We start from the raw sequence: 20,920 nt of genomic DNA on the forward strand, positions 1-20,920 counted from the left end.
AGTGGAGTGGTGCATCCACAGGATTATCATAGAACCACAGAATCATTAAGGTTGGAAAATACCACTAATGTCCAACCGCTGACCCATCCCCACCATGCTCACTAACCATGTTTCTCAGTGCCACATCCCCACACACCTCCATGGATGGTGACTCCACCACCTCCCTGGGCAGCCTGTGCCAATGCTTCTCACTCTTTGTGAGAAGAAATTTTTCTTAATACCCAACCTGAGCCTCCCCTGGTGCAACTTGAGCCCGTAATGTCACAGCAAGTTTAGAAAGGGATGGAAGGAAATGAGTAAATGTCCACTACCAAATGGACACCAAAACTACTTCATTGCCCCTATGTACAGCTCTGACGTAGTGGACCCAGTCCCACATTGCCTAGCTCAGTAAAGCACAAAGGGTTAATGTCAACAGGGACCTAACGGGGCTTAGAAACCGGTTCCCAAGATTTACACAATGGTGTGAAAGCTGAGCTGGACATGAGGCAATCCTCACTGGGCAGGTCAACTTAGTGGCCAATGTCACTCTGTCAGCTTTTTCCCATGAAAAACTCCGCACCTTGGATACTACCAAGTGCTAATTTGTTAAGAAACCCTTAATTGAGTGACAGTTAATTATTGACAGATTTGAACTACTTTATCTCTCAATCAAAACCTGGCTCTGTCCCAAGGGGCAAGCAATTTAACAGCCACAAAAAGTAAATCTGGCCACGTGCAAGCTTTTATGCTGGGGCTTGATGCTCTCCCTCCCCCATACTTGGCTTCTGGTAAAATTTCTCTCTGAAGGAGCCAATGATCCCCTGGTGATCACCAGCCCACGTCAAGGTGCTCACCCTGCTTAACCCCACTTGGCAGAGTGGGAATTGCCAAGGGGACATCCATCTGGAGCTGCCTGAGATAAGAGGTGTCCAGTGCTAATAAACAGGCTTCCTCTACACCTCAGCAGGGCCTTCCTTTTCCAAACACTCTTCCTTTAATGTTGAAAAGTGTTTTTTTTCCATTTACTCAACCATCACCATGTCTTTAGTGGTGGGGGAGTGCTAAGAAAGAGGAGAGGAGAGGAGAGGAGAGGAGAGGAGAGGAGAGGAGAGGAGAGGAGAGGAGAGGAGAGGAGAGGAGAGGAGAGGAGAGGAGAGGAGAGGAGAGGAGAGAACAATGAATGTATCATTAGAAGCAGTAGGAATAGCAGCTGTATTACCGCCATTCACTACAATATTGCCAAACATTCATAAATGCTTTATGCAACCTAAAATGCAATGTCCGAGGGATATGGCATCCCACTGAGGTTAATGAATGAATGAGGTGCCCTTGAAGGTTAATTTGCACAAACAAAAGGTCAGGGGACATCTTCAAAACAAAATATTGATTAAAGCAAGTTAAATGTTTTGACTTGAAGGAGACATGAAGGATTAAAAGGCAGAATAGAGCAGTATGGATAAGAAAGGAACAGGAAAGAAAAAACACCTCCCCCAGACACAAAGGAAATGGTAGAAAACATATCTGAATCAGCTAGTCATCTGCTAACAAGCTGTAAAGATTTCCAATGACAAGTTGTCACATTAGTTTAGTGAAACTGAAGCAGCACTTATCCCTTTTCCTGTGCTTAATCTCTCAGCGCACTGCACAGAAACATGCTACCACGTTTAATAGGATTAGTTTGAGTCACTTTCTCTTCTCTGGAGGTTTTCTTTTTTTTTTTTTCTTTTCTTCCCCCCACCCGCCTTTTTTTTTTTTTTTTTTTTTTAACAGTTTTCATCAATACCACCTTCTTGAATTAAATTGCACTGTGCTGAGGCACCTTTGGTGCATCTTCCTCCAAGGGTTTATCTGCAAGGAGGGGCTGAGGAAGTCTCAGACTCCGCAGCAACGCTCACCCGCACCCAGCGCTGCTCTGCCCCGCACACGCGCTGGTGATGCTCCCTGGATGAATTCACAGAGGCGTGAATAAAAGCAGGATCAGGCCCTTGTGACGGGGGGGTGTTCTTTACATACGAAATGCTCGGATATACCTCACCCCTTTAAAAATAAAGAAAAAGAGAAGAAAACCGGCAAAGTGCTCGCACAGCCCTTCCCCTCACTCGGAGTGAGCAGACACAGCGAGGAGGGTGATCAAAGAAAAGGCACTTCCAACAGTGAGCCCTTGTCACTTCCAATCCTGTTGCCATCCTCCAAAGGGACAGTGGGATCACCCATGGCCAAGGGCACGTTTCAAAAGTTTTCCTAAGTTTCTCGCATCTGCTTTTCTTTTCTTTTCTTTTCTTTTTTTTTTTTTTTTTTTCCCCTCTAGAAGACAGAGATGCGAATGCAGGGAGCTGTCAGCTCGCAGCGCTCATTTCCTCGTCAGAGGCACCAGAATTTGGAGAAGGATTTATTTCTGAGGGGCCGAAGCTCGCAGCTGAGCACAGCCCCAGGTCTGTAGGAAACGCGGCGCCGTGATCCGAACTTTGTGGCAAGCATCAAAGCGAGGGCAGGAGCAGAGCTCCCACACCTGAGCTTGGCTTTGGATCCAAACTTTATCACTCTGAATTAACTGGGGGCGGGAAGAAGTAGAATCCCAAGCGCTCACCATTCAGGCAGCGGCAGGGTTACTCTACGAACTGCTGTGCTGGGACATGAGGAGAATACGGGGTGGGAGGACGGCATCTGGCAGCGCGAGGGGGGTCGGGGGGACTGCGTGCCTCTGGGACAGCCCGTGCCTCAGTTTCCCTTCGCTCCCCATTGGGTGACTGCGTTTCCTCGACAGCGCTCGAAGCGACGCTGAGCCCCGAAAGTGACAAGGCGCTGTCAAGGGCTGCTGTGTATGTATAATCGGCACCGCGCGGCTTCACCTTTACGCGGATCTCGGTGTCCTTTAAAAAATAACAATAATAAAAGGGGAAAGAACTCATCTCCCCCCAGCTCATCGCTCAGCCCCGCAGCGCTCCCCGCTCCGAAGGAACCTCCACGTGTAACCGGGCTGAGTCCCGGCGCCCCCGTTTCTAAGGACGGCCCCAGCGCGCGGCTCCCGCAGCGGATGGGGGGCACGCCCGGATCCCCTCGGCCGGGACTCCCCGTCCCTCCCCGCCGCTCCCCGCGCACGACGCGGTTCCCTCTCCCTTCATTCCCCGTGCGAACTTTCACTCGGCGCCGGCAGTGGGGAGATGCCACGAGCATCCCCGCTTCTTCCACCAGAAATCATTTTCTCCCAGAGATTTAAAGCGGCCGGCAGCTGACTGCAGTTACAGCTCGGGACGGGACAGAGTTCCCCAAAACTTTGGGAGCGCCGATCGCTCGGCCCCTCCGCTCCGCGACGCTCCGCGACGCTCCGCTCCCGGACCCCCCCCGGCGCCGAGCTCCGGACCCACACGCGGGAACCCCGAGCGGTTCAGCCCCACCGGGGCCGACTTTCCACGGAGTTTCCCCCCGCCCCGTCCCGTCCCGTCGGCCCCACGCAGGTGCGCGGCCGCGGCCACCTTCCCGCGGGGACGGGGCGGGCCCGGCGCTCCCCCCGCCGCCCCCTCGCTCCTCTCCCGCTCCTGCCAAGTGCTCCCCGGTCCCCCCCCGGCCCGTCGCAAGGAGCCCTCCGATTGGGCGGCGGGCCGGGCTCACGTCACCCGGCCCGTGACGTGTAGTCTTCCTGTTTCCTTCAGCTGTGTCTTAAAGTAAATCTTGTGGCGGTGCGGAGCGCTCGCTCGGCTCGGCCGGCCCAGCCCAGCCCTGCCCCTGCCCCGCTCCGCGCTCCGCGCTGCTCCGTGCCCGCTCCGCTCCGCGCCGCCCCCGCGCCGCGCACATCCCGGCCCCGCGCCGCCCGCGTTCGCCCTCCCTTCGCCCAATTACAATATTCAGCGGCCGCGCGTGCGTGCGCGTGTGTGTGCGCGCGCGTGTGTCTGTGCGTGTGTGAGTGTGTGTGCGTGTGTGTCGTGCGTGCGGTGTGCATGTGCCGGGCCGCCTCGCTCTCTGTCCAGCGGCAAAAAAAAGAGGCTCAGTTTCGTCGCCTTTGCACGGAGTAAGTATGCTCTCTTCCTTTCCTCACCCCCTTATTTTCCCATTTCTTTTGCTTTTCCAGTCCTTTTCTCTTTTTTTTTCTTTTCTTCTCTTTTTTTTTTCTTCTTTTTTTTTTTTCTTTTTTTTTTTTCTTTTTTTTCTTTTTTTTTTTTCTTTTTTTCCGCTAGAAAAATAACGAATAGCGGCAAAACGCCGCTCCCGGCACCGCTCTCCTCTTCCCGAGGAGCGAAACTGCCGCGACTTCAGCCCCGAGCGCCGGCGGTTCCCCGGGCAGCGCTCCGCGAGGGACGCGCACTGCGGGCGATGCTGCCCCGCCGCTCCCCCCGCCCCGCGGCCGCGTTTTGTTCCGTCCCCGCAGCGCTTCTCGGGGCTCCGCGGCTCCTTTCTGTTGTTCAGCGCTCCCTCCGAAGTTCCCCATCCCTCGCTTTAAACTCCTGCGAGACTCCCCTTTGTCTCGTTTCTTGCCGCCCGGCTTTTTGTCTCCCCGGTTTGCCCGTCCTTTGCGTGTCGCCACTTCTCCTTTTTAACCCCGTCCGGGAGGGGCAGGGACTTTTCAGTCTCCTTCTCCTAATCGCGGTCACTTTTGCGTTCCCGACGCCGGGACGAGCCGCGGGGTGCGGGAGCGGCGCGGGGCGGTGGGTACCGAGCGGCCGAGAGGGATGGAAGCGCCGAGATGGGCACGGGAGGGGGATGAGCGCTGCTCTCGGGCCGGTCGGTCGCTGTTCGCTGTGGCGGGGGGCTTTAACTTTCCGCTTTCCCCGTGACGGAGGTCTTCGGGGCTTTTGCCGGCCGGGAGCGCTTTGCCGCGCGTCGAAACGGAGTTGAGGCGGGGTGCGCTCAGGGCAGCCCTCGGGGCGGGGGGAGCCCCGGGACCAAGGGGGCGGCGGGCGGGGGGCCGGGCCGGGCAGGTGCCAGCCGCGGGGAGCCCCGAGGAGCGCCGCACCCGGCCCGGCCGCGGGGCACGGCCGTGGGAGCTTCCCTCCGCCTCTCCCCGCCGGAGCGCCGCCGCTCCGTTTCGCGTTCCTTTTCCGTGCGTCTCACCTTTAGCGACGGTGCTGCGCGGGGGGCTGGACGGAGTATCACCTATAGGAGAGGTATCGGCAGCCCGCGAGTTGGGCTGCGGTAAGAAGTAGAACCGCGGGCGCTTTTTGCTTCCCATTAAATTATCGGCAACCTGCGTCCCGACCGCCGGAGAGTACGCAGCCAACTTCCCTACCGGCTGCTCCGAGGCCTCTCGGTTTGTACTTTTTATGTCTCGGTTTGTCTTTTTATGACCAGGCGATAGGTGAGGGATTAAGACCTAAGAACTTTTTGAAATTGGAGTTTAATTTGGTTCCGGGGAGAGCTGTAAACGCTGTCGTGGGTAGGATCCCCAAATTGGTTTATTCTGTTAGCTGCGCTAACTCGTTGTGGGGTTCTGGTGTAACGGCATCGTGGAGCGAGAGGGAAACCCTTGGAGAACTTGGGCTGAGTTGGTGGCAGGAATTTGCCGTGCAGCCGTGTCAGTGCTGTCTCTGAGTTATTTTCTTCTTGGTCAGTGAAATAACAAGGAGCAAGCTGGCAGAAAAGGAGGAAAACATGTTAATTTCACGAACAGCTCAATTTCCTTCTCGCTGAAGGAACCTTTCTCCCAACAGTGCAGGTGTTTGCAGGAGGGCCGTCATCTCCCCAAAGCAAAGGCCTAAAGTAGGGAGATGCTGACCCCCACCTGCCGGTTTGATCCCAGCCTGCATGGGTTTGGGCTTTAGGAAGCATGGAACTGCTGGGCCGGGCCCTGCTGGCCACTCTGGGACAGGCTGTAGGTAGTGTAGTCTTGGAGTTAATTGCCTTCTGAATTTTACTTCTTGTTATGGGGGAATCCTAATGAAGCAGTTCTTGCTATGAGAAGAGTTGCTCATTATTTCTGCTGTGTTTCATGGTATGTTCCAGCTAGGGGAGTCAGATAAGCCTTGATCCCGAGAAAACTTGTACCAAAGCCCTACAGAGAAAGGTAGTACTTTTGTTAGTTGTTGAAGTGATTTCAGCGCTCAGCAGACCTATGGGGAAGGAGTATCATCTGCCCTCAGATCCTCGCTGTGGTTTTGTCTGGGCAATGCTGTTGATTGCAATAATTTCATCGTGTTCTTCCTGGCTGCTTCTGGCAAAGCCATGCCCAACGTAGTGCCTTGGAGTGAAAGGTCTGCATATTTCTGGTAGCAGGAGCATGGTGAATTCCTTGCGTGGCGTTGGTGTCGTGAGCTGACATGGGGCAGGCAAACACCAGACCTAAGAGTTGTTGACTTGCAGCAAGATAGGGACAATTTCAGCTCTACGAACTTAGAGCTCCTTGTGTTCAGCTGTGAATATTTGCTGGGCTTATCCTTTTGCTCTTGTATTCCAGGGCTCTTTCCTATCACTTGGGTACCTCAGGTTAGACCAAGTCCCTTCGGTGCGGCTGGGTAGAGTGTGATCAAAGTGAAATATCGCTTGTATCTCCTAGGTGTATAAATGAATGTGGGAGAAAACGATCTACATCTTTCTAGGGAGTTAATAAAATTGATTACAGAAATCGATTCTGTAATAATCGATTAAATATCTAATGTTCTATTTCTTTCTAAAGATTATTCTGGCCAATGGTTTGGGAGCAGTGACTCTTTGATATGTAGGAATTAATCCGTTCCCGCTTAACATGTCAGTGCATGTCCCATAGATATACAATAAAACCATTAGGAAGTTCTTTATAGCTGCATTTTAATCAAATCTCCTTAAACAGAAGTTTTAAAAGTAAATTTGCAAATAAAACAGTGCAAGCTATTTTTTTGGGTGGGCTCGGAAGTGCTGAGGCCCTTGTTGCAGGTCTGGGCTGCATGGGAATGGAAAACGTTTGGTGTCTGAGGAAGTCGCATTGTGTGCATTGGGGCCCGAGATGCAGAGTGTGAATTTAACACAAACTGCACTTGGCAAGTAAGGAGTATCAAGGGTGACATGTCGAGCACATTTAACCTTCACAAATCTCAGGCTATGCAACTCAGAAAGAAATACAGCTTACATTGTCAGGATCTATGTATAAATCTTTAGGAGCTCCATCTCTAAGTGCCTATTTCTTGATAGCTATTTGGAGGCAGGAGATGTATGAAAAGGTTTTGAGACGATATGCAGCTAAATAGTGGTACCATGTAAAGGACATGAACTTCCTAAATTCTTTTTTTTCCCAAGACTTCCCTGTTTACGCAGGTCTAATCTCTTTACCATCCAAGGCTGGGGCTTGCCTGCTGTACGGGGCTTTCCTTGAGGCGTGAACTGGCGTTGGTCCTTCAAGACCAAAATACGAAATGGCAGCACAGTGTCCTTCCCATTTTGCCAGGCTGAAGTAGAGCCGTTCCTCATCTATAAGCCACCAGAGATGTGAGCCTTAATGCTAGTGGTCTGTAGGCTCAGTCTAACACCAGGGCAAATGCGAATGTTGCTGAACACTTGGCTTAGGGGTGCCATACCCCTGGTGCTTCTCATGAGGGCAGGAGGGAGCACCTCCTGCTGCTGGTGTGGGGCTCAGGGAAAGGAAGATGGGTGCTAGGGAGGAAGGATGCGCGGCATTGACCTTCTGGCCGGGTGCAGGACAACCTATTTCCTGCACTGCTGACTCAAGGGTACAGTGAGCCCTCCCCATGCGTGTCCTTGGTTGGGATTGGGCAAGAGAGTGGGAAACTGCGTTCAGGCACCGAAAATTTGCTAGGAAACGTACAAAACTGGGAAAATGACATGAGAGTTTTGGTGCGAGTGTGGGAACATTCTGCTGGATCTTAATCAAGCATAACTTGACGGCAGAAAAGGAAGGAAAGGCATGAAGGTTTTTGGTGCCGGTTGTTTTTTTCCTATTGGCAACCGCTGTCTTTACGCAGAATGCCTTCAGAGTACCGTACATGCAGCAAACAAGGGCTCTTATGGTTATCTTGCAATTAGTTTGTATCGCTTGCAGGTGAGCGCCACTAGGCTGGAAGGTCAACCTTGACCCTTGTTAGCACCATGTGGGTATCTCCCGCTGAACAGCTGGGGCAGTGTGTGGTTCCTTCCTGCCCCCAGCATGCAAAACCCACCCTTCGGAAAACCTGACTCCTCCAAGTTGTTCTTTTTACTATTATAAAAGGAAGACCCAATAGTTAGAGTTTGAGTCTGATCCTTTTGCAGCAATTCAAAGAAAGCGGGAGATGGGTTTTGCGAGCTGTGCTGTCCAGTAGGGCCCATCCTGTCACTGGCAGTAGCGATTTTGGTAGGATTTTGGTAGCCAAGCATCTCGTGCACTCAGGTGCAGGTGGTACAGCCAGGCCCTGCGGCAGTGCTCCTTCCTACGGCCTCCAAACTCCACCTTCTGATGTGATAAAGACCCATCTCTGAAGGCAGTGTTTTGGGAATGATATAAGGTTCTGGGTTTCCCATCTGAATTCACGACCTTTTTTTTTTTAAATTTCTGTCATTCTTTGCTTTCCTGCATGCAAGGAGTTGGTAACACAAACAAACATCGCATCCATTGCATAACTGTCTGACACCATATCTCTGAAAATTCTCCAGTAGTACATCCAGAATACGTAGGCAAAGGCTGCAAAATAACCATAATGTTACTAAGTGTTAAAAGCTTTTTATTGTTATTTTTTTTTTTCATCCTGGTTGCAAACTAAGCATGAACTCCTGTCTTGATTTTACAGATTATTTCATGCTGAAATTATGTCTATTTGCATGGGTAGTCATTCTTCAAAACTAGCCACAGATGCAGTCCTAGGGAGCACGTAGATGTTTTTACAGGTGAACCGAAAGAGATGGGAGCAATTCCAAAAAGTCTGCATGCTGCCTTTGGCAATATACCCTGTTATTGTGAAGATTGTGCTCTGTTAAGCAAATGTAAAGTTTAATATTAGATAAGCGTCTCATGACAAATATTTTAATTTTACCAAACGTTAAATTTAAGAAATGGGAAAGAGCGTCCGGAGCTTTCTGTGCACTGTGAGTTTAGCATCGCTAGTTAATAAGTCACAAATTATGTCAAGAGCCTTTTACAAAATGCAAGGAAGTGTGCTATCTTTTTATGCTGTGTTCCTGGGAAACAATGAGAGTTCATATAAAGAGAAGGTACCTTCCTTTCTCATGCGTTTGATTGATGTTACTTCTTTCATCTTCCCATATTTTTTCTCATCTTTTCTGCGTGTCACAGGAACTGAGATTCTGTGTATTCAAAATATCAGACACGAGAAGGGCTTCACTGGGCACTCGAGATACTGTTCCTGAAGATTTTTCTAAAGCAGAGGGATGCGACACCAAACATGCCTTGTTTCTGCTGTGCAGATTATTTAGTGTCGTGTAGGTCAGTGTGCAAAGCACCAAATTTTCAGGCTTTGGTAACGGGATTTACTTGGAGAACGTATGTTAAGAAAGGAGGGATGCATGGGGAATTCAGAACACCATCAAGGTTAGTCACTGGTACACACAGGGCTGTGCTAACGAACTACATTTTTGTCTTTATTTGATCACATCTATGTAAATATTATAATCCTAGCCATAAAATATTTTAATTCATTTTTGCTTTGCAGCAGAAGAAATGTTTCCTTAATGATTTAAGTGAGGTTTGGTTGTTGTTTTTTTTTTTTTTTTTTGCTCTCAGCATAAGCCTAAATGTGCCTGTTTCTCTCTGCCTTTCTCGTGCACATATACCATCCTGCCCACAATTAAGGGAAAGTTGACCTTCGAATGTTTATTTACCAGTGTTATCTCTTTAAGATACAAAACCACTATTACAGTTTTTACATCGCAATTGATTTTTTTTAATCCAAATTTTATACAATTTCTTGTTTTAACAATAAATCTTAAATAAGGAATACTTTCATCTTCTTTTGTAACATGTATCTCAATGCCCTAAATTTAATCAATTGGTTGTCAGAGGCTGTGTTCTTCTAATCTACTCTTTCTTCTGAAGATAAACAGTATCATTTTAGGCATTTGTGCAAGAGAATCATATTACTGGTGCTTAAGCAGTTTTTGCTTTTTTAAATCTTAATCCATCTTAAACCAGTGGAGCAGAAATATTTAAAAATGTTTCATTTCAAGCAGAGTGCATAATAAATTGCAATAATTGTAATGTGCCATAAATCCCAGAGCCTATGCATTTTGCATTTTATTCAGGATTGAGGTCAGGAAATTTGGAGAAATTTAAAGAAAATGATTCATCAGTCCTTTTGTTCTGTTGGCCAGGGTCCCAGGATTCTTGAGCTGAGCCCAGCTGACAAGCTTTTGAAGATGGCACAATAACAGTCCAGTGATGCCTGACCATGACAGCACAGCCCTCTTAAGCAGGCAAACCAAGAGAAGAAGAGTTGACATTGGAGTGAAAAGGACGGTAGGGACAGCATCTGCATTTTTTGCAAAGGCAAGAGCGACGTTTTTTAGTGCCATGAATCCCCAAGGTTCAGAGCAGGATGTTGAGTATTCAGTGGTGCAGCATGCAGATGGGGAAAAGTCAAATGTACTCCGCAAGCTGCTGAAGAGGGCGAACTCGTATGAAGATGCCATGATGCCTTTTCCAGGAGCAACCATAATTTCCCAGCTGTTGAAAAATAACATGAACAAAAATGGTGGCACCGAGCCCAGTTTCCAAGCCAGCGGTCTCTCTAGTACAGGCTCAGAAGTACATCAGGAGGATGTATGCAGCAACTCTTCAAGAGACAGCCCCCAAGAGTGTCTTTCCCCTTTTGGCAGGCCGACTATGAGCCAGTTTGATGTGGATCGGTTATGCGACGAGCACCTGAGAGCTAAACGCGCCCGGGTTGAGAATATCATTCGGGGTATGAGCCATTCCCCCAGTGTGGCATTAAGGGGCAATGAAAACGAAAGAGAAATAGCTCCGCAGTCCGTCAGCCCTCGAGAAAGTTACCGAGAAAACAAGCGCAAGCAGAAACTGCCGCAGCAGCAGCAGCAGAGCTTCCAGCAGCTGGTTTCGGCCAGGAAGGAGCAGAAGCGAGAGGAGCGCCGACAGCTGAAGCAGCAGCTGGAGGACATGCAGAAACAGCTGCGCCAGCTGCAGGAGAAGTTCTACCAGATCTACGACAGCACCGACTCTGAAAATGATGAAGATGGCAACTTGTCCGAAGACAGCATGCGCTCCGAGACCATGGATGCCCAGGCCGGCGACTCCGTTGGCAGGTCGGACAGTGAGATGTGCGAGCTGGATCCTGGGCAGTTCATCGACCGGGCGCGGGCTCTCATACGGGAGCAGGAGATCGGGGAGAACAAGCCGAAAAGAGAAGGTCCCAAGGAGAAGGAGCAAGGGCCGAATTCCTTCCATCCCGAAGGCAAACACTTGGCTGAGACGCTGAAGCAAGAGCTGAACACCGCCATGTCACAAGTTGTGGACACAGTGGTGAAAGTTTTCTCGTCCAAGCCCTCCCGCCAGCTTCCTCAGGTCTTCCCGCCTCTCCAGATCCCACAGGCCAGGTTCGCGGTCAACGGGGAGAACCACAACTTCCACACGGCCAACCAGCGCCTGCAGTGCTTTGGGGACGTCATCATTCCAAACCCCCTTGACACCTTTGGCAGTGTCCCCATGCCCGGCGCCACAGACCAGACTGAGGCGCTGCCCCTCGTCGTCCGTAAGAACTCCTCCGACCAGCCCGCCTCGGCTCCTCCAGCTGGCAGCCACCACGCCTCGCTGCACCAGTCCCCGCTCTCGGCCACTGCCGGCTTCTCCACCTCCTCCTTCCGCCACCCCTTCCCGCTGCCCCTCATGGCTTACCCCTTCCAGAGCCCTCTGGGCGCCCCGTCGGCCTCCTTCCCAGGGAAAGAGCGTGCCTCCCCTGAGTCCCTGGACTTGACCCGGGAGACCACCAGCCTGAGGACCAAGATGTCGTCACACCACATGAACCACCATCCCTGCTCACCTGCTCACCCCCCCAGCGCCGCTGAAGGACTCTCCTTGTCCCTCATAAAGTCCGAGTGTGGTGATCTGCAAGACATGTCCGAAATCTCACCCTATTCGGGAAGTGCAATATCCTTTTCTGAAGGCGAGGGTTCACCATGGTGGCCTGCAGGAGAGGAACAGAGGCTGACCCACACTGTGGGGCTGACCTGAGGGCGCTGGGCTGGGGGGCACTGGCATGGGGAGCAGGTGGGGGCTAAAACACCGGGTAACTGCAGGTGCTCCTCCAGCCACAGCATACAAACTAGAAGAGACACCTGTCCCCACAAAGTTTTAGGCCATCCAGTTGAGTTTCCCTCCCCACTAGTCAGGAGGTGATGACCCTAGCTGAAAACACTGCGTGGCCACCTCCTGTTAGAGGGGAGGTTTAGGTTAGGTGTTAGGAATAGTTCTTTACTCAGAGGGCAGTGGGGCAGTGGCACAGCTGCCCAAAGAAACTGTGGTGCCATCTCTGGAGATGCTCCAGGCCAGGTTAGATGGAGCCCTTGGCAGCCTGGGCTGGGGGGACAGCCCTGCCCATGGCTGGGGTTTCAGGATTTGAACTCCCCTCCAAACCAATCCACTCTATTATTCCCCTCCCATGTTAATGGTGGCCTTGCTGGAGCTCACGGAGAGACAGTTTAATCTTTTGTGGGTCTCCACCTCTCATGTAAGGGAAATAAAGCACAAAAGGCCCAGGTACTGATCTATTGAGGCAGCACCAAGTTCTTTCCCCCACCCAGAGGTCTGCTCCTCAGCTCTGGTGCAGCTGCCTGCTATGCATGATTAACCTCTGTTCAGCCATACACAGAAATCTTTTGTCCTAACGTACACAAAGCAAATTATTTTGGAAAGCTGGGGAGAACAATTAAATATAAAACTTCAGCTGTATTAAATTTTCAGCACACTTCCCCTCCTTGAAAAAAAAAAAAATGAACTCCCTCTCTTTAGCTGTATTTCAGGGTTTAGTTTGGGGAAAAATACAGCTCTGCTTTTATTTAAGCATAACCAGACATAGTTATATATATATTTTTTTCTCCTGGACACCAATATAGATTATTATCTTTTTTCTTTTTTAGCAGTAACACCTCCCACTCCTTGCCTTGTTACCTTTAACTTGCTTTTTGGTCAAAAGATTTTTCTTTCAAGCACAATTGTATTAAAAATAAATAAAATGCCATGTCTACTCAATGCTAAAACTGAGGATTTTGAATGAAGGGAATGTAGACATCTTATCCCTGTTCTTGCACCCCAGCAGAAGGCAGCAGTGCAAGTACAGAACCTTAGATGGAGCACATTTCATTCCCAAGTTGTTGGCCATGGCTGTGACCAGTCCCTGTAGAGTGACAGTGGTGATATGTGGAGATTGTCCCCTTCCCAGGGCTGTCTCATGAGGCAGCTGCACAAGGCTGTGGCTCACCACTGGGTGCCTTCTCGGACATTAGCAGATCTGAGAGCTTTTGGGGAATTGCAGCAATTTGTCTGTGGGTGTGTGAAGTCCCAGCAGAGTGTGGGCAGGGCTGGAGACTTGCGGGATGCCTGCTTCAGGGTCATCCACTCATCCTCTGAGGGTTTGCCATCCAAGCCCAAGGAAGAATCCTTGTTCTCCAGTGTTTTTTAGGCTGACCTGTGTGAGTAGTCCTATTTCTGTAGGAGGAATGGCTTGATTGCACCTTCCACAGCTGCTGGCATTTCCAAGAGCCAGCCAGAAACAGGCTTGACATCTGGAGAACTTTTTTCCTGTTGGCAGCAGGGAAATCTTTCCTTTGCCTTATATACTATATGGCAAAACAGGGGAGTCAGTTCAAAGCCAGCATCATTCACAGTCACTGCCAGTTACTTTCATACATCCAAACCGAAATTCATTCTCACATGCTGAGAAGTGAGCTGCGATGCTCTCAGAGCAGTCCTGAGGTCAGCACGAGTGGCAGCCGAGGGCAGCAATCAGACCAGAACAATTAAGTCACTCCTACCACACAGTGCAGTAGGTGCTGATTGTGGTGATGTCAAAGTAGTTCTCCCATCCTAGGACAGGAGCCTAAGGGGTATGAAATGTGTGTGGCTGCAAGTGGTTTTCTCTGCCCAGCGCATCCCTGCCTCCCTCTTGCTCTTTCTCCCCCTTACTCCAGCCATCCTCACTGGCAGTCCTTAGCAGAGCTCCTGCTGGAACCAAGGTGAGAGTGCCGTGCATGGGGCTCAGCCAGGGCAGTGAGCACTGGGGCCGCTCCACTTCCATCCTTGCCCTCCTCCTTTCCCGGCCCTTGGGGAAGCATTCTGTCTGGCCGGGGTTTGCATGCAGAGCTGCTAGGAAAAGCAGATTTACTAAAGAGCATTTGTACACGATGTGTGCTCTGCTGCACAGTTCAGCTCAGGGACATTGTTGTTGTTTTCCAGCAGCAGCTCGTTTGCACAGGTAGCCTGCAGTTTCCAGGGAAAGGCGCGGTACGGAGGTTGGTTTGTTTGTGGTAGGTTCTGTTGCGGTGCTTTTATTTTACATGGTTGAGTGTGCACACACAAGGAGTAGATTTCTTCGGAGAAGCAGATCTTTCTTCCCTGCAGAAAGCAACATCTGTTTTCCTGGACAATACAGGCAGGATGAGAACATAAGACGGGCGGATAGAGCCAAGTTCAGGTTTTAGTGGTAGGCTAACGCGCCGCACCAGCCCGCTTTCTGTTTGTTTCTTTTAACCAATGCCTGTAAAACGCATCTGATCATTCTTTGCTGAATTGCAGAAGGAAACGGTTAATGTTTGCGTATGTTGCTGAACAAGATAAGATGCACCTGCAGCATGAATTCCCGTCTTCGTTCTGAATGCAGTCTATATCTTTGCAAACTAATCTGTTTAATCAAATATTAAGTTTTATTCAAATTCCGAAAGAAACAGACAGCCAATTGTTTTTCTGCATGGTCTTCCTTTGTCATGCATCCTCTTTGCATCTCAAGAAAAATAGCCTTGTTCAGTCCCCAAACATTTGCATAGACCAAAACTGCAGCACAACAGCAGCCTGTGTGCTGCTGAGACATTGGGAAAGGTGAAGGAGTTGGGTGCTCTCTCCCTGGCAGGAGGGTCTGAGACACGAGTGAAACTTTCTGCAATTTATTTATTTTTAAGCAGAATTCCCATCCAACTGGAATGTGTTTCGCAGTCCCAATATACGAAAGCTATAATTAACGAATTACAACATTTCAAAATGAGGAGTTATTACATCTGACTAGAATTAAACTAATTAAACTTTAAATAAAAAAAAAAAAAAAAAAAAAAAGAGGAAGAAGTGATTGTACAGCAAGCTGGTTAGCTCGGTGCTGCTGGTAAAACCTGGGCAATAGGGGAGCACTTTCAGCTGGCCCATCCTTTGGAAGGTCTTGAAGATGCTCTGAGATACAGCAGTTTGGAGTTTTGCTGATTAAAAGCAGCTGAGGTGTAACTGAAGGAGCAGCTTAGCCTTGCCAGTGCAGGTTGCCTACCTGATACAGCCCCTTCTTGACTCTTTCCTTTCAGCTCAGCACTAGAACAGCCTGCTGGAGTTTTTCTGGGAGCTGTGGATGAGGGGAATAGAAGTGAAAGAAATCCCCACTGAAAAATATTTTTTGCAATAGAGGAGAGAGCTCCCCAGGAGAATTAGAGTGCGAAAGAGCCAAACGCTATCTCTCAGCTTCCCTGGATAACACACACAGGAGCGCATCTAGGTTTCATTCCCAGTCTTTCTCTTCTTATTTCTTAACGTTTTGCCTTTTTGCTGCTGCTGGGTGAGGTGAGGTGGCGTCACACTGGGTAAGCACAGCGCTGAGCTCTCAGGTTGTTTGAACACTGCTTTAGGTTCAGCTGCAGTACACTGTTCCTCTGATCTTTTATGTTCCTGAGCAGATGTCTTTCATTAATTTATGGATTTATCAACTTTTCTTTCTCTCCTCCTTTTTTTTCCTTCCTCTCTCTCTTTTTTTTTTTTTTTTTTTTTTTTTTTTACACCTGGCAGCTGGCTCAAGTTTCAGCAGTTATTGTCTATTTTGCATTACCCATAGAATTGAATGTCATCTGTCTTCACAAAGCTATAGCTGGGAGAATTGAGGCAAGCCACACGAGCTGCTGGGACGGAGCTTGTTTGCGTTCCATTCGGCACCCCTCCTCCCTTTACCTCCTTAATATTTATTTGTGCTCGTTTTCTTTCCTGGCCTTGAATGGGGCTTAGCTCGTGTTCAGTACAGCTGTATGTTTACTGAATCTATTTCATCATGAGTCATTGTGCGTGTGTAAGTATCCTGGAAACAGCTAGTGCTTTCTTGGAAGAACAGTTGCTTTTCAGCCCAAGCACTTAAAAAGGAAATTAAGCAATTGGTCAGTTCAGTTCTTTTTTTCTGAAATAGCAATGGCTTATCTAATTCTTTGCTCTTAAGTCTGTCATTAACTATTTTTTGCTAGATTATTACAGATCAGATCTTTTATCACAGTGCAGCGTTAACCTTAGGATCAAGATACACAGATTGGTCGCATATTCGATACAGCTTTAAGGCTGCCAAGTGCTTAGGAACAAGTATAATTTTAATAGAAAATGGATTTCTGGGAATTTGAGTCTTAGAACATCTTTTAATACGTGTTTAATTCAATATCAATATCCGCCGGCATTAGGGCAGAAAATATTTAAAAATCCTAAATGCAGAAGGAATCAAAATGCTTAGACAACTGCCTAATATGCTTAAATCCAGCAAATAGGAGAGCTTTTTTTGCCCTGAAAGTTTAAGTCCATCCTTTAGCTCGCACTGAAAGAAAATGTGTGCCGTACCCGATATTAGCATGTCGACGGCGACCGAAGAATCACAAATTAAGGAGGCTTAGGGTTTTTATTTCTTTTACTTTTTGAAGTTCCCCCTCATACTCCCTCTCCCCTGAAACGATCGCATAACAAAGTGGATTTCTGGTGCAGAAGTTTTGATTTGTCTAAAACTCTTATCTCTAAGCAATAGGTGACAGCTTGCTACTATTATTTCACTTACGTATTTTGACAGATGGCACTGCAGAGTGTAATGCTCTTTTAGACTTCTCTATCAGTCTAATGGAGGTAACTGGAGGTTCTTTCAACTCTTCTCTTGGCACAAGAAGTATGTCAGTCATAAATTATCTTCTTTGTAATCAGTGAGCATCTAAAACAAAATGCAAGTTCGGCTCAGCCATTCTCCTTCTACTTCCAGATAATAAGAGGTTTTTAAACTAATGTTATTGATGACTTTTTTCTTTTTTTTTAATGCCATATTTTTTTCAGTCTGAAAATGAATCTTATTTTATATCTGGAATAAAGGAGAAGGGCTCCGCTGATTTCAGAAATTAGAGAAAAGGGGTTTTTTATTGAAAAAGGCTGGCTAATAGGCAGTAGCCTGCCATAACACTGTGTCCAAGTTCCCGACGCAGGAGGTGCTTGGTGCCAGCATGCTCCCAGCCCCAAAGCAAGGGCAGAGAGGCTGTAGTGTGCATGTGGACGTGGCCGAGCTTCCCCCTCCGTCAGGTGTGAAAGGAGTGAGGTTTTCAGCAGTTGCATCTGGGAGAAACAGACCTCGGAGAAGCTTCTGGGAAGAACCCTTAATTGACCTTGTGGGGGCCACACTCATTTTCTCCACGTGCATCTTCATTTCTGATAAATTATAAAGCCATTAATTTGCTGAGGAAATGGCAGGGCCAGCCTGCGGCGCAGATGTGACCAGAGCCGTCCTCGCGCACAGCGCACAAAAGAGAGCCAAGGAGCTGGGAGAAAATCAGCAAGCCGAGATGGTTATGGTTAGCTTCGCATTCCCTTGGGAACTGTTTTCGTTGCTTCTGTTTACAGATCTAAAAGGTAATGATGTTTCCAGGATAAATAGGCTGCGTTATAGGGTAAGTGGCCATTTATTGATCCGCTAGCCCGCGTCCATCGATCGTGGAGCCCCAAATGCGGCTTCATCCGAGGAGGAGTTAACTGGCTCAACCAGAAGGCGACAACATAGGGTGGAGGGGCTCTGCCTCTTGGAAAATTTGGCTTTGATTATTGAGGCAGTGCTGTAACGGGATTAAAGGGAGCAGCTCAGGATGCTGGGATGGGAGCAGAGCAGGTGAAATGTGCTGCCTGTGGGAGGCATTGCTCCAAAGGCTGGAGCACCCTGTGCGTAGCTCATATACTCAGTTCACTCGCTGCATGCAGTGCAGTGCTGAGGGGAAACGAAACTTGGGCTGGACTTGCAGAGGAGAGGGAGAAAAAGCTCCTGATAAGTTGTGCGCAGCACATGTTTCCTTAGCAACAAGTGAACATACATATGGTACACAAGCTGTAAACTTGGAGAATTCCCGAAACTGATAGGAAATAGAAGGTTTGGGTTGTGTGTCTCCTCATCCCTCATTTTGCCATTTACAGAAAATCACAGCATGGCCATTTCAGTCTCCCACAGGCTGGGGGTGCAGTGTGTGCATGGGGCACGCTCAGAAAGCAGCCTTTTCAAGCCAAGCATTTTCCTTTACCAGTCCAATCCTACATGCAGGAAGGCTTATCGCCGAACCACTTGAAAAAGGCCAAGCTCATGTTCTTTTACACCCGGTACCCAAGTTCCAATATGCTGAAAACCTACTTCTCAGATGTAAAGGTAAGAAAACCTCTTCCCCTCCGCATTCTTACTGCATGCTGTGTTGGGTCATAAAGAAGTTTGGTTTTCCTCAGAGGTCAGTGGCGCTTCTGAGCACACAAAGCCATAGCTGACTTCTTCCTTTCCCTGAGGTTATGCCCTTTCCTGGTTGTGGAAAGGGGAGATTGGAGGATTGGAAATTAATAATAATAATAGTAATAAAAGAGTTATTAGCACTGGAGAGCAAAGTAAGAATTAGTGTTACGGTAAACTAAACAATTTCCTTTATGCTTATCCTATCTAAAAAGAGATTTGTGGTGGTAGAAATGTGCTTCCAAGAACATTTTGGAGCAGTTCTCAAGTGTTCCCTTATTGTTTCATTTCGGTTGGTTTCCTCATATTTGTGCTTACATAAGCACAGTGCAGAATCCCTTTCTTTCCGTCAAAAAGAAACAGTACATTGAAATTCTCCATGCAGAAGCTGCTTAAAAACAAAAGTGATGATTGTCTCTTATTTACAACTTAATTTGTTGTTGATGCAGAGTACACTGAGCATAAGGAGGATGAATAAAGTGACAGATTCAGGCCACATTATTCAAATGAGGATATGAAAGCTGTCGACATACAGCTGCATCCTCCCTCATTCTACAGAATATTAGGACCTCCTGATTTTTTTTCTAAAAGTAATTGTTCCTTCACATCAACTTGATTTTGTGTTAATCATCTAAGTTTTTTTTTTTTTTTTAAACATAGATTGGATTTTAATGATTATAATGGTATACATGGTATCATTATCTAAGTAACTTTATAAACATCACATTAGCTGAAATTACTTTGTTAGCTTGCCCCCCTAACAAATTACCAAAATCCTTCTTTTAATCACTTTTGGGTTATGGTTTTTTGTTATTTGGTTGTTTTTTTTTTTCCTGTTTTTTGTTTTGTTTGTTTTTTTTGTTTTTTGTTTTTTGTTTTTTGTTTTTTTTTCCCCAGTCTTAGAGATGGATTATCCCATAGGTTTGTGAACTTGGCCCAGTTTCTGCTGACCAGTTCCCTCTGGTGAAATTTGCTGGCAGTTTTTCCTTTATTCCCCCTGCACTGTGGTATGCACTCACTCACTCACTACAGTGGAGGTTCCTGGCATTTGATGCCATGCACCCAGCTTTCATAAGGGGAGAGCACTACAGTCTCTGCTTAGACTAAATGCCAGTCAGGAATCATCGAATCATTTGAGTTGGAAGGGACCCTAAGAGGCCATCTAGTCCAACTCCCCTGGAACAAACAGGGATGCCTACAGCTTGATCAGGTCGCTCAGAGCCCTGGCCAGTCTGACCTTGAGTGTCTCCAGGGATGGGGCATCCACCATTGAACACACACACATAAAAAGCCAAAGCTGTGTAATGGTGCAGTGGGCTGAGAAGAGGGCTGGCTCTCGGAGTGAATCCACCTGGGGTGGGCAAATCAGAGAGAGTGTTCTTAGCGCTGATCCCACACACTGGTCCTGCACTGCATGAACCGTAGCACAGCCAACTCATGGAGGTGTGGGGCTTTTTTTTTTTTTCCAGTCACTGCTGCTTTTTTCCATCTTTTTAAGAAGGTAGATGCCTGTGTGTCTGCACACATACTGTCTTCTGACAAACTAGTCACTTGCTTTTGTGCTGCCTCATATTTCTGTAGCTCCAGAAGCAGCCCTGGTACTGCCCATAGGGCCAGGGGTCATTTGCCCACAAGTAAGAGCCACCACCTCCTTGGCCAGACATGGCATCCAAGCAGAGCCAGCACTGCCACACACTGGGGTGCAGATGCTAGACACATTCGGCTTTCCTTGGTTTTATTTTCCATGCCTCTGAACATTTCAAAGTGCTTGGCACGTGCGGCGTTCCTCAGGCCAGATACTGCTCCCCCTTTTGCCCACGTGCAGCCCCATTAGCTTCACCGCTCCCACTTGCGGAAGCAAAAGAAGGTAATTCTGCTTAGCTGGAGCCAGCGCATCGTTGCAGTTTAAGCAGGTGTCCCTGAGCAGGACCGACGAGGCTGCTGCTTGCCACTGGAACGCTCTCGTCCGTGAGCTGAAAACACATATGTAAATAGGTACCCTAATGAGACATTTCCATTCCTTGGCCAAATGTTTGGCTCCGAAGATCGTGGCTATATTAATAAAGCTGAATGCACACCATGTCATACTTGAAGTGATCGTATTTAATTTCATTACTAATTGCCCTTAAAAATGAAAGGGAACTGTATTAAGGTGGTGATTTATTTCAGAAATTTAAATATGAGAGTAAAGCTTGGGTACGATTGGAATACCAGGGCCAGGCCCTCAGGGAAAGCACAGAGCTGCCTCAAAACTAAAAACATTTTCTTCTTCCTCCTTTCCCCACCCCAAGGTGGCAATAAATTAAAAAATGTTGCGACCAAACACAAAATCTGTAGTGCTGCAG

The 20,920-nt window shown here is 48.2% G+C and overlaps 1 protein-coding gene across 5 annotated transcripts in view; it reads left to right on the plus strand.

The window, feature by feature from the left end:
• Positions 1–2,416: 2,416 nt before the first annotated feature.
• Positions 2,417–20,920, plus strand: part of PROX1 (prospero homeobox 1) — a 48,694-nt gene continuing 30,190 nt past the window's right edge. For 2 of the 5 annotated variants that reach the window (XM_048936058.1, XM_048936062.1), the window contains exons 1-3: positions 3,680–3,988; positions 10,204–11,992; positions 18,396–18,503. In XM_048936058.1, the coding sequence (XP_048792015.1) occupies positions 10,271–11,992; positions 18,396–18,503 (1,830 nt within the window). In that variant the 5' untranslated portion in view covers positions 3,680–3,988; positions 10,204–10,270. Of the gene's footprint in view, positions 2,802–3,679; positions 3,989–4,962; positions 5,225–5,286; positions 9,320–10,203; positions 11,993–18,395; positions 18,504–20,920 lie in introns of those variants that run through there. The other 3 variants (XM_048936061.1, XM_048936059.1, XM_048936060.1) reach the window with 3 other exon arrangements.

The sequence above is a fragment of the Lagopus muta genome, chromosome 2, assembly GCF_023343835.1.
Source record: "Lagopus muta isolate bLagMut1 chromosome 2, bLagMut1 primary, whole genome shotgun sequence".
In the NCBI taxonomy this organism is placed as follows: domain Eukaryota; kingdom Metazoa; phylum Chordata; class Aves; order Galliformes; family Phasianidae; genus Lagopus; species Lagopus muta.